Source organism: Chondrus crispus, genomic scaffold, assembly GCF_000350225.1.
Source record: "Chondrus crispus Stackhouse genomic scaffold, scaffold_331, whole genome shotgun sequence".
Taxonomy (NCBI): Eukaryota; Rhodophyta; class Florideophyceae; order Gigartinales; family Gigartinaceae; genus Chondrus; species Chondrus crispus.
The window spans coordinates 22,498-40,149 of record NW_005179218.1 but is presented as its reverse complement, the minus strand read 5'-3'; the positions used below and the strand labels follow the sequence as shown (position 1 = coordinate 40,149).

The 17,652-nt window shown below is 52.0% G+C and overlaps 2 protein-coding genes; both read right to left on the bottom strand.

Moving 5' to 3' along the window:
• Positions 1–7,773: 7,773 nt before the first annotated feature.
• On the bottom strand, positions 7,774–8,109 carry CHC_T00005990001 (hypothetical protein). Its single transcript, XM_005717592.1, has one exon. It carries the CDS (start codon positions 8,107–8,109, stop codon positions 7,774–7,776), a length of 336 nt encoding a protein of 111 aa, XP_005717649.1.
• A 6,066-nt stretch (positions 8,110–14,175) lies between these two features.
• On the bottom strand, positions 14,176–16,678 carry CHC_T00005989001 (hypothetical protein). XM_005717591.1 is given in 2 exon segments: positions 14,176–15,229; positions 15,230–16,678. 1 exon segment carries the CDS (start codon positions 16,676–16,678, stop codon positions 15,230–15,232), a length of 1,449 nt encoding a protein of 482 aa, XP_005717648.1. The 3' UTR covers positions 14,176–15,229.
• Between the last annotated feature and the right edge of the window lie 974 nt (positions 16,679–17,652).

The following is a 17,652-nucleotide window of genomic DNA, read 5'->3' as shown; positions in this document are numbered from 1 at the left end:
TGGAATGGCGGGATGTCGCGCACCCCTCCATCCATCCGCCTTCCCAGACAACATTTACCGTACCACATTTGATCTTGTGGTGACAACGCTCGCATCCAGCTCCCATCTCCGGGTGGCGTATCTCCAACTCTCAGTCCATTGGTTACGCATTCTATCCTGATTGACCTTTCACCCGCCGCCCGATGCTCGCTCTTTATTTATATGTCCTGCCCATCGTCGTTCCCCCGCCTTCTTCCTCCCGCTTTCCTCCTCCCGCTCCCTCCTCCAACCCCAACTCCCCGCCTCTCTTTCTCAGCATGTGTACCCCACATATCAGCCTTGCCGGCTTTGCCGCCAACACCCCTTTCCCCTCATTTACCTCCGCCCGCCCACAAACCTTGCCCGTTCTCGACCGCCTTGCCGCCGTCGCGGAGAGGACCGTCAAGCATTCCAAAAAGAAGATCTCACACAAGCAGCAATTGGCCGCTATCCATGCAGGGCGGCGATAGTCTTCTCATCTGTCCGTTTTTATTTTCCCCCGGTAGAGATGGAGGTGTGCATTCGTCAGGAGACGCGGTCTTCCAGGGAGGCAACGCATCCGTTGTCGAGTCATGTAGCGTTGAGGGCTGCGGCAACTCTCCCTATCTATTCCTGGCAGTTTCATCCACCTTGTCGAACGATTAGTAGTTGCATCTACCAGAGGGCAGCCAAGAGCACGCTTTTCTCATTCTAGTTGTGCGTCATACAGCAGTGCTCATCCGGAGTTTCGATTCAAAATCATTCTTGGCGTGCCTGGCGTGCCACCATCGCCCGTATAAACTAAATTTATTTCCTTCTGCGTGGCATTGAGCGAACTAAGCTTAAGTCCTGTGTTCGGACAGGTTCGTCGTTTTCCCCTAGTGTTCCCAGATGAAGTTCCCCGTTCCACCATTCCGGCCGAAAGATTCCGATATCCAAAGGACGACGGCTTGTCGACTTGTATTCCACGGGCAATTGCAGCAGTTCGTTCTGTGTGCGCACTAACGAAGTGACCACATCGATGTCCAGTTCATTTCTAAGAAACACATATACCAAAAAAAGAACCAGAAAAAGCATGAAGTAACCGGTAGCAGAGGCAATAAACCATACATTTATCGCCGCCCCTGTTGTTTCCCGCATCATATATCCCGTACCACTCTTGAGAGTTAGGACTTTTTCTTGAGGAAGTGCCACGAGACGCATGAGACTGAGTTCGTTGTGGACTACAGACCCTGATTCAGGGGCCCGTAGTTTGTTCAATGGAGAAGTCTCGTAGAGAGATGTGTAGACCATCATCTCTTTTGCTAATAACTCATCGTCTGGACTGGAATATGTGAAGCTTGCATGCCGTTTCATCAGAAATTCAGTTTCATTGACATCTGATGCCCATCCTTGTATGATATGGGAGGAGCCGTTTTTAAATGCCATTCGACACGAACGTGCTTTGTGACCCATGACGCATTCTCCCCGATCAGTATTGTATACATTCACTAGGTCAGATTCGGATCCGGAAGGTCGATCCTGGCGTTCATGATGCTTGGCTGTGTTTGTGTGCTTGTACTGTGAGCGTCTCCGTGTTCGTTATCGTTTTCCAATGGGTAGCGCGGGTTGCGGCGTCTGGGGCGGGTTAGACGCCGCGGTGCCGTCTGCTGAGCCTTGTCAGTTTTGGTGGGCGGGTAGTGGCAGAGGTTGGGCCAGTTACCCATAACCCGATGGAACTATAGGGGTCCGATGCCCTCTTTACTCTGCTAGCTGTGCATCGTCGTCTTATGTGCTATTTGTGGGGGAGATTTGGGGTACTGTACAGGGTACAGTACCCAGGAGTGGCCCCAGGACCAAAGCCTTCAAAAGATGATTTTATTGGTCTACGTGTACGCCAGGTGTACACGTGGACAATCTCCCTTTGAAGGGCGGCGGTCCTGGGAAGTGGAAGATGCTGGCGGCCCCTCTATAAGAGAAAGGGGCGCACCGCGACACCCCGCGACAAGAGGGACAGAAAAACAACAACACCCGGACCGACCCCCCCTCTTGAAATAAACATCTCGCTTTTCTCTCTCCCCTACGCGCGCAGCCCCCCTTTTTAGCTGTCAACATGGTACTCTTGTGGAGGGGTGGCAAAGAAGACGGCTCCCTGTCACAGTTTGACGGGTCGAAGCCGGCCGACGTTCACAAGTTCTTCTTCGTCTTCGAGAATGTTGCCACGTCTGGCAAGTCGGACGAAGAAAGGGCATCTGAACTCCTTCGCTACCTGGAGGGAGATGCATTCGACTTCTCTTATCAGGCCTTTGTCAAGAACGGAGATATCAGTGCAGATGGCTCCGACTACCAGAAGGTCAAGAAGGCCTTGGTCGAGCGGTTTGCCCCGGTTGAATCACCTGAAGATGTGATTCGGGATGCGATGGCCGCTCGCCTTTCTTTCAGGGATCTCAGTGGGTCCCTTCGAAACTCAGACCGTCTCTACGAGAAGGCGGGATTCAACGACGAAGCGAAGTTCGGACTGCTTCGCAACGCCGTGATGGAACATCTCGAGTTGGCCCAGTTTGCCATCTATCGAGGTGCGAAGACCTACAAGGCCCTATTCGACGCAATCATGGACTTCTAGTCTGGTCGCTGCGCCTTTCAGGCGGCGGCGAACTCCTTGAGCAATTCGCGCTACCAGGGGTCAGAGAGCTCGCAAGTTATGTATGAGCCGAGAGGAGAAGGTGGGTCAAAAAGGGTCATGATGCGTTCAAAAGCTCCCTTGTCTCCACTCGAGACGAAGGTTGACGCTTTAGCTGATCGACTAGACGGTATTTCCCTTATTATCAAGAAGAATCAGTCGAGGGATGACGCAACAGCATTCCGCCCCGCCCACGATCGTACTTGTTCTTATTGCAAACGACCGGGTCATGGAGCTAATAGATGCGATGCGAATCCGCATAGGGACACGAAATGCCCTCGCTGCGGAAAATTTGGTCATTCAGAGACAAGCTGTTGGGCTAGAATTGGTCCACAGAGGGGAGGTAGCAGTGCCTACCCTCCTAAGAAGACCCAGACGGATATTGCCGTGTCGGGTACACAGACGGGCTCCGCAGGAAACCAAGTGAGTGTTGTGACGCACGACGACCTCCCTGCTGATGAGAAGTTAGTGGCATCAGTCAAGAGAAACGCCGATGGAGAGCCGGTGGCCAAGACGCGAAAGGATGGTGGCGGCGAGCCAATCCCGTCCCTTCTCAACCCGCGTAAGTACTGGACTCCGAACCACATGAGCAAACCTTCTAAGCCCGGCCGTCGACCAAGAAAGAAGAGCACAAGTAAGAAGAACGCCGTCCAAGAGCACTCGGGGAAGTACGATGTTGTTTCTTCCCTCGCGAACGCCCCCTCTGGTTTGACATTCGGTCAACTGATTCGAGGAGATGGCGACGAGGCTAAGAAAGAGATCCGTCGTTTGTTCAACAGTCGCCCTAGACGCCCCGTAGCTGCTTCGATCGGTACTTTGCCAAAACGTCTGAAAGTAGTTTCGGTACAAGTCTACGGGACACAAATGAGAGCGTTGTTAGACTCAGGACCTATCCCTAATGTTATGAATGCATCTGTGGCATCGAAGCTCTCTTTGTCTCCAAAGCCGACCTCGACGAAGATTACGGTCGCCAATGGACAAAAGACAACCTGCTTAGGTTCCATCGAGGAAGTTCCTGTCACGTTCAATGGCGCTGTTACTTCACTCAACTTCTTGGTTGTTGAGGGATCCCCAGTTGATATCTTAATCGGGTATCCAACTCTCGAAGAACTTCAAGCCTGCATCGATCTAGGTCACCAGTCTGTTAGTATGTTGATCGGAAACAAAACCGTGAAAATGAGTCTAGAGTTTGATCAAGTACATCTTATTGTCGCGGATTCGGAGACTGATAGTGAGGACTTCACTTCTGATGTCGAGTCGTTCGCCTCAGAAAACTCGTCGGAAGAAGAGACTTATGTTGTCGCCATCCTCGGCGATGAACCTTTCGAGCTAGACTTAACTCTGGACAGAGCGACCGGAGAAGATGAGGAAGTAGAATCACCTGATTCGAATGTCATCAACAAGGCCATGAAAATGCTTCGGGAAAAACTTGTGCATCTTGACAATGAAGCTCAAGCAGTCATCGAGACCGCCCTGATGGATAAGAGTATCGTTGCTACATCCCTTGACGACCTTCGGCCTGCTGAAGTCCCAATCAAGCACCATTTCGAGTTAGATAATACTAATCCGATCTATCACTCGGCGAGGAGAATGGCTCCCTTGCATAACGAAATCGTTCGGAAAGACCTGGACAAAATGCTGGAAGCAGGAATCATCACGCCTTCCAGCGCCGCATGGTCCTTTCCAGTCGTCATCGTATCCAAAAAAGATGGGAATCCACGCTTCTGTGTTGATTACCGTTCTCTGAACCAGAAGATGAAAGCAGACAGATGGCCTTTGCCGAAAATAGAAGAGATATTTGATGACTTGGAAGGAAGTGCGTACTTCAGTTCTCTGGATTTGTTCAGTGGTTACTGGAAAATTCGGATGGCACAACAATGCAAAGAAATGACTACTTTCGTCTGTCGCTACGGGACGTATAAGTTCGAAGTCATGCTCTTTGGATTGATGAATGCGCCTTCGACATTTCAGAGAATGATGGATACAATATTTCGCGGAGTGCGGTTTGTGCGTGTGTACCTCGATGACGTTGTGGTGTTCTCTAAGACTATAGAAGAACATCTTCGCCACCTGCAGCATGTATTTGATGTGCTTGACGAGGCTGGTCTTAAGCTTAAGCCGACAAAGTGTAGCTTCGCCCAGGCGAAGATCAAGTTGCTCGGTCATTTTGTCGACAAAGGCGGGATTGCCGTTGACCCGAGCAAGGTCGAAGTGATTCGGAATGCACCGATCCCGACCACTGCGACTGAACTTAGGAGCTTTCTTGGGTTAGCAAGCTACTACCGTCGTTTCATCTGCAAGTTTGCGGACATTGCTGCGGTACTCCATGCGGCTACATCCGGAAACGGCAGATTGAAATGGACCGGAGAAATGCAAGAAGCCTTTGATGAACTACGCATAAAGTTAACTTCTCCGCCAGTCTTGGCTTACCCAGACTTCGAGAAGCCCTTCGTCGTTGAGACGGATGCGTCATCGGTCTCCGTCGGGGCTGTGTTGGCTCAAAAGAAGGAAGATGGGAAAATACACCCCATCCAGTACGAAAGCCGTACTATGAATACATCTGAGCGCGAGTACTCCGCTTGTGAGCGTGAGGCGCTTGCGGTCATCTTTGCTTTGAAGAAATTTCGTGTTTACGTGCTTTCGTCTACACCTTTCAAGTTGGTTACGGATCACCAGGCTCTTAGTTACGTCTTTCGCAAGAAAGACATCCACGGTCGTTTGGCTCGTTGGCTAGATTTCTTAGCCGAGTACGACTTCACCGTGGAATATCGTCGTGGATCCGCAAATAGTGCAGCCGATTACCTTTCTCGCATTCAGCCCAAGAACGGCGACAACCCAACTTGCCAGGAAGAGGGAGACCTTGCCCTCGCTATCACGACCCCGATCTACTCTCCAGAAGATCTAGAAGAGTCTTGCCAAGATATCATGTCCTATCTGCAAGGCGAAACACCGGTTGGGTTGGATGATTACAGGAAGTCTCGCATGAAGAATAATGCGAAAAACTTTCTTGTCTGGGAGTCGAAGTTGCTCCGCCGCACCATTCGTGGCCTTCGTGTTGTTGCCCCAATTTCCGATCGCGAAAAGATACTGAAGGGTTTCCATGACGACATTGGTCATTGGGACTTGAAGACCACTCGTCAATTTGTCACGGAAAGGTACTGGTGGCCGACCGTTGGTATGGACGTGGGAGACTACGTGAAGAGTTGTGACGGGTGTCAGAAGGCACGTCCGATTCCCAGGTATAAGACAACTTTGCGCCTTCCCATCACAAGCTTGTTTGATGTTTTCTCTATTGACTTTGCTGGACCCTTCCCTGTCACTTCGTCTGGAAATCGCTTCGTGTTGGTTGCGGTCGAACACCTCACAGGATGGCCAATTGCTCTATCCACTGCTGATAGTACTCCTCAAGTAGTTCTCGACTTCGTCAAGAGAGAAATCATGTACTCATTCGGCCCTCCGAGAACCATTGTCTCTGACAATGCTACCTGCTTCACAGCCTCGGCTGTTTCTAGCTTCATGGCTTGACACGGTATCACTTGGCGCACCGTCCTCGCCTACGCTCCCATGTCTAACGGTAGAGCAGAGAGAATGGTTGGAACTTTGAAGGCTGCCGTCCGTAAGACAGTTCTTGGAACTGGAATGGAGTGGGACAAAGCACTCACCCAGGTCCTGTATGGGTATCGCCGACGTACCATGAAGACCGGCGTGTCGCCCTTCGAATTAATGTATGGGGTCCCGCCTCGGTTGGATTCCAACGCAGAGACAGGTGCAAGCCTAGTTGTTCCTTCCTTAGACCATCATCGTCGTTTGGAGCTCCTGACTGGATCTGTCCCACGAGCAGTTCGCTCAGGGGCCTCTGTGGAAAAAAGGCTCGTAGCGTCGTCGTCTCACTTCTTCGAAGTGGGAGACAAAGTTCTTGTCGCTCGGGGAACTTCATTCGGTGGTACGAAATGGCCCGCGTTCGTTTCCAAATTCTACGGCCCGTGCCGGATCTTGGAAGTTCACCACCCGCGATATGTGCTAGAGTCGCAGCACGGCAGAGTATCCAGGAAGCCTATTCATGCTCGCCGACTCGTCCTATATCGTGAAAGGAAGTTCGAAGCCTAAGTCCTTTGTTAAAGCTTAAGGCTAAGTCTTAGGCATAAAATCGTTTAATGCATGTAGAGAATAGATGCAATTGCTATCATGAAACCCGTATAGGCAAGAAAAGAGAAAAGAGCGTGGCTATTTCGACTTATTTCTTTCAGCTTTCAGCTTGCGACGTTTGCGACGCTTAGTGGAAGCGCTAAGCGCTCTTGTGGTGGAAGCACGGACAAGACAGACCTTTCGCATTTCACGAATTTCGAGCAGACTAACTCCATCACCAAGACAGAGTTTCAAAGCTTGAAGGGAGAAGGGCATGGGGTACGGTTCCATACAATCCAATATGATGTGATCCTTTGAAGATACGCACACCGTATGCAACTTGTTTGAACTCCCCTCAAGCGTGACAACAAACACTCCCGACTCGACATCAAGAAGTTTGCCTATCGTTGGGACCGATCCGAAGATGTGCTCGAGAACTACTTCCTCTCGTTTGAGATGCTTGTTGGCATCTCTCAGACCACGAATACGTCGTGGAAGACTCCCCTGCTGCACGAACGACTTCGCATTCTCCTTGAAGTGCTCCCAATACGAATCTGCGAGCTGTCGCGCGCCGAGAACACACAACGAGTTGCAAACGGCAGCTGGGATGCATAGATCAGTTCGATCTTGATAGGGAGTAGCACTAAGGTTGTGGATATGGAAAGAAGACGCCAAAGAGCTCTCTGAGCGGGCACCGGAAGTGGACATTGCCAACCAGCGCCCTGGATACTTCTGGCACCACTCATCAATGAGAAGGTAAGCTGACACACGGTCTCTGCCGTTCGTGTAGAACTTGTCGTTCTGGATCTGGTGGCCCGAAGATTTGTTCCCACCACAGACTTGTACGGTATACAGCAGAATGGGGTGCTTCGACTTATCCCATGCGTCGATGGCGACGTACTTATTTGCGAGTCTATCATAGCAGATAGACTCAATATTCCAAGCATCATCCTCCACGTGATCATAAGCACGCTTATCGTCAATCGATTCAGTCAGCCCGACTCGGGAAAACTCATCACCGAGACCCCGTGCTTTCCTCTCCCACTTACGTGGATGACCACATGTCGACCGAAAAGGCGGGGCATTTCCGTCAAATCCAAGTCATACCTTGTCAGATTCGGTCCGACCCAAACATGGTACGGAAAACGAGGCGAAGCTTTTTCATTCTTCGACACCTTCATTACGTCCGTTCTTTGCGACAATAGCCACATTATCCTCTCACGAGCGTTGTGATCTTCAACGGATACTCTCGCCGCCTTCGACGCAATATGTTTACGGGGCGCCTTGCCGCCAGTACTGCGGCGCGCCGTCTGCTTGGTTTTCGCCATCCTCGTCAGATCAGCTTTCTTGCAAGGGGCAGACCCGAGGATTAAAACTCACCTGAGTCCGCCACACAAGCAATCAGCAATCTCTTAGACTGGAGGCAATCAGAACCTGACGCGTTGACAGGTTCTTCAAAAAAACGCAGGAACACCGAAGTTAGTTGTGTGAAAAGTAGAGAAGGTGGGTAGGTTAGTGATAGAAGTGATAGCTTACAGTGATGATGAGCTGTACACGTGTATACGTGGAGCGATTGGGGGATTGGTGTCGATGGTGACACTAAATTGTGTCAAATGGGATCGTCAAGGTCGAGCGCCGGTTCCCTCTCTCAAGCCGATCACCAGGAGCAGCAGCGGTCAGTATATATGTTGCCCCTGCCCGGGTGGCGGCTGGGGAGGGGGTCGTGTGGGGGAGATTTGGGGTACTGTACAGGGTACAGTACCCAAGAGTGGCCCCAGGACCAAAGCCTTCAAAAGATGATTTTATTGGTCTATGTGTACGCCAGGTGTACACGTGGACAATCTCCCTTTGAAGGGCGGCGGTCCTGGGAAGTGGAAGATGCTGGCGGCCCCTCTATAAGAGAAAGGGGCGCGCCGCGACACCCCGCGACAAGAGGGACAGAAAAACAACAACACCCGGACCGACCCCCCCTCTTGAAATATACATGTGCTATTTCCCAAACTCCTATTTTCGCCATGAAATCGTGTGGTGAGAAATTCATACTGTCCTGGACAGGCTGTCTGTGCGGTCTGTCACCGAATAGAAAGCACTCTACGCAATGTCTCTATGCTGCTGGTGTAAAATTTGCTTGAAGAAAATGCTTACTTTAAGCCGATATTTCTTATGAAGACCTTTATGTACATCAACTAGTTGGTTTTCGCTACAATCGACGAGCAAGTGCTTTCCCTGTGATGATGGCCTTCCCTGTGATGATGGCCTTCTAGTTGCTTCACATAGATTTGAAACCGCGTTTCGTTGTCTAGAAATAATAGAGCAACTTTTGTCCTCACATGAGTATTAACAGTCCGATAGACACTCGAGCGTGACATCTGCTTTCCTATTCAAGATCTCGGCGGCTTCATGAAATTTGTGTACCGTGTACATTGGCATCCTGTAAGAGGTTTATGACGTCAAAGGCCATGGCTAATTCTTTATTTCCCCCCGCAATTGCCATGACCCGCATGCCGACGTGCGATTAGAGTACATGTCCCAAGGTCGCGATCAGTGGAAGTCGCGAGTAGTGGATAGAATCCTATGAATGGTCTGCGACGTCTAACGTTGGCATCCTTACCTTAACCACACGAGACTAATGAATGAAAACGGGTAATCGTAACGATTTCATTCTCAACTGCTGAAACCCGATGAAAACCGTGACGATCGAGAACAATTCATAGCTGTGAGCGTTTCGACGCTAGTGTTCTAAATTGTCTTGTCCAACAATTCTGTTTGACTGGAGGACTGTTTCTGTGTCGCAAACTGCCTCTGAGGGGCGATGGATAAATGGAGTACATTAATCGGCAATTGTCGTGTCCGTTATCTATATCTCGATCTCGCCCCTCGTCTTCTCCCTCGCCATTTGTGATTTGCAGCTCTGGTATTCTTTGAAGCAATGACATCCACGTATTCGGGCCCAACGCATTTTATGGATAGAAAGATGCAAAAAGGAAGGGTGAGAACTCTATTGTAATCCATTTATATTGTGCGAACCAAGAGTTGGCCTCGAGACATGAAGAACTTCCTTGCCATCGTGCGACAGCATGCGCTCTGTCTAAAAGGAAATTTTCTTTAGCAAGCAAGACAGGCGCATGAGGGAAGCTTTCAGCAAGCTTAGGGAAGAGGACAAATCGCGTCGGACAAGACAAAGCGGCAAGGATAGCTCATGTCGAAAGGGCATGTGCCTAAGAAGACTGACTGGCTCTGTGGGTCGCGATATGAAGGCTTGGGACGCAGGCAGTTTGCTGCAACAGTTGCTTTGCAGGCTTCGTCTGCCGCAACAGATGCAGCCGTTGCGCATTGCTCCTGGCACAAATCGCGGCACTTCGAAAAAGCGGACGTACAAGTAGTGTGTTCTTGGGAAATGGATAACGTCGTCCCCTTCACCAACAGGTCGTTGTGGAGTCAGCGTGGTATTATTCGTCAGGGTTTCCCCACCGTTGCGGTATGCGTGAGTCATTATTCGTTGCCTTACTGGTATCCAGTATGATGCCGAAGATTAAGTGAACCGACGGTAATTTTGACGTGGGTACGATGGCTTTTCATCGGAGTTGCTAGCGTACGGGGACTGCGGCAGTGCTACTTTCTGTAGTTTGTAGGTGTAACGATGTGTATATGACGCTCATGGTCGCGTTGGAGAGAGAGAGGCACATTCTCTCCAACATCTTTGAGCATATCGCGTACCAGACCTCCCCAAAGGCGTTGGCTGGTAATGTATATTTCTATGGCGAGGCCGTTTCTGAAGACGGATGGCCACGAAGGAAGGAGCACAGTGAATATTTGTGACGGTTGAGAAGTGTAATGTTGATGATTTTGTTGCGCGACTTTTAAAGCGAAGGTATATGTGGGGTCGGGGATGTGGCCGGCGTGGATCTGGACGAGTTGGGGTGAGGGATCTGCAACGAGCGGAGCGGGAGCGTGGCGAGATAGATATTTGGCGGAGATTGAATGGGGACCAAGAACGGGTGGGGAAGGGAGGGGAAGAGCGGGGAAGAGAGGAGCTTGCAGGATGTTGTAAGCGCGGGCACCGTATACGAGGTTCGAATCTGCGGGGTTGGGCACCGTGCTATCTTGACCCTTTGACTATTCAACTGTGACAGCGCTAACAACCACATCGCACAGGCGGGAACACTCAATTTTGAGGTAGTACCGTTTCCGTCACTCGTTCGCGTTCTCCAACCGTTAACCAATGCAATTTTTAAACGATGAAAGGATCGACGCGTCCTTTCTCGCACTAACGACTGCATTGCTTTCCTCTTTCCCTAGTCTCCCTCCCCTTGTAACACAATGCTCCAGAACGCACATCCTATCCGTCCTGTCAAGCTGCGTCGCATACCCAACCTTTGACTATGACTATTTGAGCGCCCTCCAAAACGGTACATAAACGGCAGAACCATACAACATCACCCCCCGCCCCCCACCCCCGCAGCCTAACTTCCCGCCCTATTCATCTCGACAGCACCTCAACCAAAACCGCAACCTCCCGCTCCCCCTCCCCCGCGCACCAAAAATGAGATTTTCGTCTATCCTGAGCGTGCGCAACGTGCTGCGTGCGTCCGGCACGCTGTCGATCCTGCTGGGGGCGCCGCTGCTGCTGGTGCCGGCGGCGGGGGTCTCGCTGCTGCTGGGGGACAAGCGGCCGGGGCAGCTGCCGGGCGGGACGAAGTCGGTATCGGTAGTGGCGCAGTCGCTGGGCGTGGCGTGCACGGCGTCGGGGCTCAAGTCGGTGCTGGCGGTGCCGACGCGCACCAACCTGTCGGCCGCGCTGTTCCAGGACGCGCTGTTCCTCGTGCTGCACGTGCACAATCGCGTGCGCGGCACGTGGAAGGAGGCCGGGCACAAGCCGAGGCGTTCGACCGTCGCCATCGCCAGCTCCGCCGTCGCCGTGCTCGTGCAGGGCGGTGTGCTGCTCCACTCCAAGCTAGGCGAGCAGAGCGCGCTGGAGGAACTCGTCAACAAGTAGCGCGCCGGAGGCGCCCCCTTCCCCCCCCGCCACCGGCGCGCTCGGGGCTCGACGCCCCGCCGCATGTCGGCGTTGGCGGACTGGGTTGGTGCGTGCGGTAGAAGGAAAAGAGCACACGGTTGACGTGCACGCGCACCGCCGCCCCCTCCGCGGACGCGAACACCGCCCCTGCCCCCACCCGCCTTTCGGCACTACCGTAAAAGCACATGCCGCGCCTCCCCCGCTCGCCCCGTAGTAGGAAACTGCTGGTCGTTTAGACAGTAGACTGCAGTAGACACTCGGAAAGTCGCTTCGTGGTATACCATGAAGCGAAAGAGAAACGCATAAGAGAAACGCATAAGAGAAACGCATAAGAAATCGCAGAAAGTATAGTTTCTACGATTTCTTATCACTGCGACGTAGGTATTCTCTGACGTAGCTTTGGTACATTCGATGTGGGGAAATGCATTACATAAGGCGTTTTATGGTTATTCTGCAACGGCAAACGTGCAAATTGAGCTGATTCCTTCCACCATGCGAAGGTAATCTTTCATGCGAGTGCTCGCTACTGTAGTGCAGGCTTAACACGTGAGGGCCGAGAAAAAGTCATCAAAAGAATGTCGATGAGCGCTTCTCGCGTCGAGACAGAAGAAGCAGCAATATACATGGATACCGTCCAGAAAACGCCTCTCTTCAATCCTTCAGGACGTGATGACTTCTTCGGAAGGTACGTGGACACGACGGCGGATGAGGATAATGCCGCATACGACGAGGCTTTCAGAATAGCAGAGAACTGTCTTTTGTCGAAATACGATGAGGGGAAGAAGTAAGCCAAAAAAGAGAGGTATACTTGGCTGCCCTCGACGCAAATGCTCTTGACCCTAGTGAGGCGTTATTTCCTGTTTTCCTTGGTTGACATCACTTAATTCATAATCTCGTTTTTGAAACTAACCTCATAGCTCAGGATGCAGAGGAATAGACAGGTCGGAACAAATGGAGCAGCTAAGTAGCACTTCATAAGAATAGCAAACCGTTCTTCGTGTTCGCGGAGGAATATCGAGACCCGTTTTCCTTGTTAAGCATCTGTGCATCCCCCAGGCCTAACCTCAGACATGCGCCGCTACAGCGAGAGGTCTAACTCACATACCTAAACAGCGGTCATCGCTTTTTTCCAGGGGTGGGTGTAACAGAAGAATGTTACGATGTTAATAGATGCCCTCCTGCACAAAAATTCAAGAGGGGGGGGGGCAACATTGTTGATATCCTTGAAACCCTTCTGCTACAGTTTGTAATGTTGTACAAGATCCTTCTCCACAACAATCGCATTGTGGAGAGGCGCAGGTGCATCTTCAGGCTGATAAAATTTGTTGAGGAGAAACTAGGCATTCCTACGTAGACAATAGTAGTATAACAATACGTGCTTTACCCGCTACCAAAATTAAAAATACCAAGCACGCAGTTCAACCAAACCCAGCTTAACCTAAGAAAGAATAAAGATTACGAAGGGATGCGCTGTCGTCTTTATGCTTTGGGAAGGTCTAAGTCCTGTGTTTTGTATCACAGAGAAGTGTCGTTTGCTCATATTTTGTGAAAGTATAGATCTTTCACTACAGTACCATTGACTGTCAAATAAAAGCGGAGATGATTTCAAGGGCACTCTCATCACCTGTGATGGGTCCTAATAGTACTTGACGATTCAACTTAGATTATTTTTTCCCTGTACATCACGACTACAAAGGGCGCTGGTCATCCGTAAAAACTGCGAGATTCTTAAAAGTTCAGAAGCCATCAATTCTTTTTGCCCTTAGCCTGAGGGCAAAAGGAATTGATGGCCCTCTGAGGGCCTCATGGTGTTTCCCAGAACTTCTTTCCAAGTACACTTAGGTTATGTATTCCTCCACTAGAGAGTTTTTGGACTCCATAGAAGAGTGAGCAACTCTTGGAGAGTCCCATTTGGAGGTTACTGATTGTATTACAGACTAGACAGACACCACGGATTTTGTGAGGTTGTTCTTTGTCATAGCACTCGTCTCTGGGAAAGTCATACTTCAAAGTGCTCTATTCTTCGTCAGTGGCTGGTTTCTTTCTACTTTCGTAGAAAGAAACCAAGTATGGAAAAGGAGAATGCAAATGGGGTTGTGCTTACTACAAGGCGACGGGTGCTCGACAGTGTTACTCTCTGGGGTTCTCATGTCCATGCGATTCTGTTTGAGCGGCATCGCACATTCTCATCTGCACCTTAGCTAGCTCCCTGCCACAACCTTTTCAACTTTAGATTCGCACTCGAGATGTTGTACAATGGGGAAAGTGGAAGGTGAAACCGCCCAGGTATGAAGGTGGAGAGGTTAGTAAACGACATGTAGCAAACACTTGTAACACACAAATACAGACTGTAAGAGCTCATGTTGCATGTTGTTCCAGATGCGCCAATGGCGCAGTTTATTACTGGCGCTGGAAAACATGAATGGCTGAGACTGAGGCACCACCATGTGACGAAATGCTATGCAAAGGCACACCCTAAAGAGGGGCACACAGGGCAGCTCGCGAGCTCGATCATATGAGTCGCTTGCTGTGGCGGCGGAGATGAGAACCGTTTCGGAGTTAACTGGTGGTGAGTCGATATTTCTGAAAATCTACTTTTCCGTTAATTATTAGCTTCCGCAAATGAGAACAGTGCCTTTCTTCGTTGGCTTTCCTCTCAACATCTGAGGTCGCCGCATGCAACGAGCTCGGGGGCGCTGCGCGGTTGTCGCGCCGGCGCTTGCCTAGGTGTCGGACAGTCAAAGACACGAACGCTCTCTTCCCCTTTTGTCTCACCTGCAACTGCCGCGACTAACTCAACCTCATCGCTGCCGCTTCAACACATGCACTATGTACATACTCGAAAAAACCTTTACCTTTGAAGCCTCACACACGCTTGCCCACCATGACGGCAAATGTGCACGCTTGCACGGACACAGCTACTCGGTTTCCCTTGAGCTTTCCGGGTCTTCGCTCCAAAAGCGCGGCCCAGGGACCAATATGCTCTGTGATTTCACGCACATATCTGCGGCCGTGAAGCCTGTCTTGCAAAAACATTTGGATCATCAACATCTCAACGATTCCCTCGACACCGATAGCCCCACGGCTGAGTTTATCGCTCGGTGGTTGTACGAACGGCTCTTTCCCAAGCTCCCTTTGCTCGACGCCGTTACCGTAAAGGAGACAGCTACAGCCACGGCAACTTATCGACCACGTCGAGCGAAGGAGTTTTGTGGCTGTGACTGTCACGACACGTGCGGTTCAGCAAAGCAGGCGGAGAATGAGAATGGATATCCTCGCTCCAATGGCTTGGGAAGGGATTCATGAACGCCGACCATCTTGTCCAAATGTTACAAAAAGATATGCCACTATATGTTGCAGCATATGTTGCCATGCACATATAGTCTGCACTCACGCGAATAAATCTTGCTTGCTCTACCGTCTTCCAAACGTCACCTCTTTTCGCTGTCCGTGTAAATATCTGTCACGTCAAGCTGCACAATATCGGCATCGCAGTCGAGCAGCTGCGCCACGTTGGGCAACGTCCTTCCGTGATCGCCGTGTACAAATTCCTTTATGTAAGTCCCTGCCGCTGCCACCACGTCCATGACAAAAAAATTGGGCGACACGACCCGAGTCAAGCGCGCCTCAAAGATGCACCTCTCCCTCACCGCCTGCGTCCTGCGATGCAGCACGCGCAACGGCGTCTTCTGTCTGAGCATAAACCCCCCCTGGACCTCCAGCTTATCCTTCAACTCCTCGCTGCCAACTTCCCGTCTCGTCCACACAACGCACCTATAACACTTTTTCTTCTCCATCTCAAACGAGCGCATCTGCGCGAAGTACTCCTTCGACACCATCCGAAAATCGCGAATAACAACCGACGAGCTCACTGACGCCGCTAACGCCCGCATCCTTTCCACCATCTCTTCCTCAATGAGCGCCGGCACGATCTTTGGATTAATTACCTCAACCACAAACGGCCTTCCCTTCCCTAGCATGCGTACGTCGACATCCTCGCGACCGCCCGCTGTGAACGTAGCCTTGTCCGGGTTAAGCACTTCGCGAATCCCTGCCGTCGCCGCGTCTTCCACGCTGAGTTCTGTGCGCTTGCGGCGCCCGTACTGGTCCGTGACCTTCCCCTCGTTCGCCCGCGCGATGGCGGCAAGGCCAGATGCGGCGGGCGGCGCATCGACAAACCATGGGGTCTGCGACACGACGCGCGAGAGCTTATTGTACCTCCCCGCAAACAAGACGGGCGCGACGTATACCGACACGGCGACCTCCGCGGGCTGCTCAATCGGCGGGGGCGGGAAGAAGCGCGGACCCATGGTTTCGACAAACTGCTGGTCGGTCATGGCCGCGGCGGCACGCACGACGGCCGTGGCGGAAACGTCGTTCTGGAGTCTGCGGCGCTTGTGGGGATTGGCGGGGTCAGTGTGGACGAAGGCGGCATCAGAGTTGGAGGGCGTATGCGAGAAGGAGAGGTCAACGAAGAGCTGGGCGTCTGGGTGGTAGCGCATGCCGAAGGCGTCGTGGACGCGGGCGCAGACGGCCCACTTGACGGCCTCGCGGAGGGAGACGTTGTGGGGGTCCGTCGGGGAGGCCGGGTGTAGGTTGGCGTGATGGAGGACGTGGCGGGCGGCGCGGTCGCGCAGGAGGGAAGCGGATATGGGCAGCGAGGCATTGATTTTGAAGCGACGGTCGTGGCGGAGGGCAGAGAGATGCGGGCGGAGGGCAGTGATAAGCGCGGTGAGAGCCGGATCTTGCAAGATGCCCAGGCAGAGGGAGCACGGGGGAGTGGGACGGATGGGGCGGGTGTAGGAGGGGGGTGTGCGGATGTTTTGAAGCCTGAGAATGCAGCGGGGGCAAGCAGTGGGGAGGAGGGAAACGAGGGACATTGGAGGAGAGGAAGGAGGAAGAGAGGGAGGGAGGAAGGGGAAGGGAGGAAGGGGAAGTGAGGAAGGGGAAGGGAGGAAGGGGAAGGGAGGAACGGGAAGGGAGGAACGGGAAGGGAGGAACGGAGGGGGAAAGAGGGGGAAAGAGGGGGAAAGAGGGGGAAAGAGGGGGAAAGGGGTTGGGTAGTACTGTACAGTACCGTTCACTTTGTGGTAAAAGGGAGTGCCCCCTGGCCAGGAGATAGGTGGAGAGGGATGTGCACAGTATATGTAGTAGCGATATCGGACAGAGCTGTAAGGAAAGGAACGTAGCGGAAGATCGTAGAAAGGATGAGCGTTAGCGATATCCAATACACTCGGTGCGGTATGGAGGGCAAAGGGTGGGTGATCAAAATGAAGAAGACTCGGTAAGTGGGCGGAGAGGGGGTGGTGGATCAAGGGAATGTCTACTGTACAGTGCTTGCTTCACTCTGCTCTGCAGCTGCAGAGCGCAGCATGATGAAGAGAGGAAGACGGGGTGATCAGGGCCTCCTTTAGGACAGCATGGACGGGCATGGTGAGGGTCTCCTTTAAGACAGCATGGACGAATACTGAACAGTCTGTACATAGAAGGCAAATTACATATGAATGAATTGAGGGAGATGTGATGTAATTAGGGTAATAAGTATAAATGCTTACAGAGGCGGTCTGTAAAGGGGGAGGCGTTTTAGAGGTGTGGGAGGGGTGTCGGTTGGGGCGGGAATCTGAGGGAGGCGCCCCCTCGGCCATTCATGGCGTGGTTAAGCCGATCTGCGTCTTTAGCGACGCCTAAGTAAGCTTTTTCTCCAATCGTGAGGCCCTGCGTCCTCGCCCCTCCCTCCACTTCAACTTCCGCTTCCTCATCCCCTGCACCCCCTCACCTCCCCCCCTCTCAAACAACCCCTCCTTCCTTCCCTTTCTCCATTCCACCATTCTCCCCCTACCAATCTCACCCCTCT

Excerpts from the sequence above, each read along its gene's own strand:
- CHC_T00005989001 (XM_005717591.1), bottom strand. The coding sequence starts at position 16,678 with ATGTCCCTCGTTTCCCTCCTCCCCACTGCTTGCCCCCGCTGCATTCTC.
- CHC_T00005990001 (XM_005717592.1), bottom strand. The coding sequence starts at position 8,109 with ATGGCGAAAACCAAGCAGACGGCGCGCCGCAGTACTGGCGGCAAGGCG.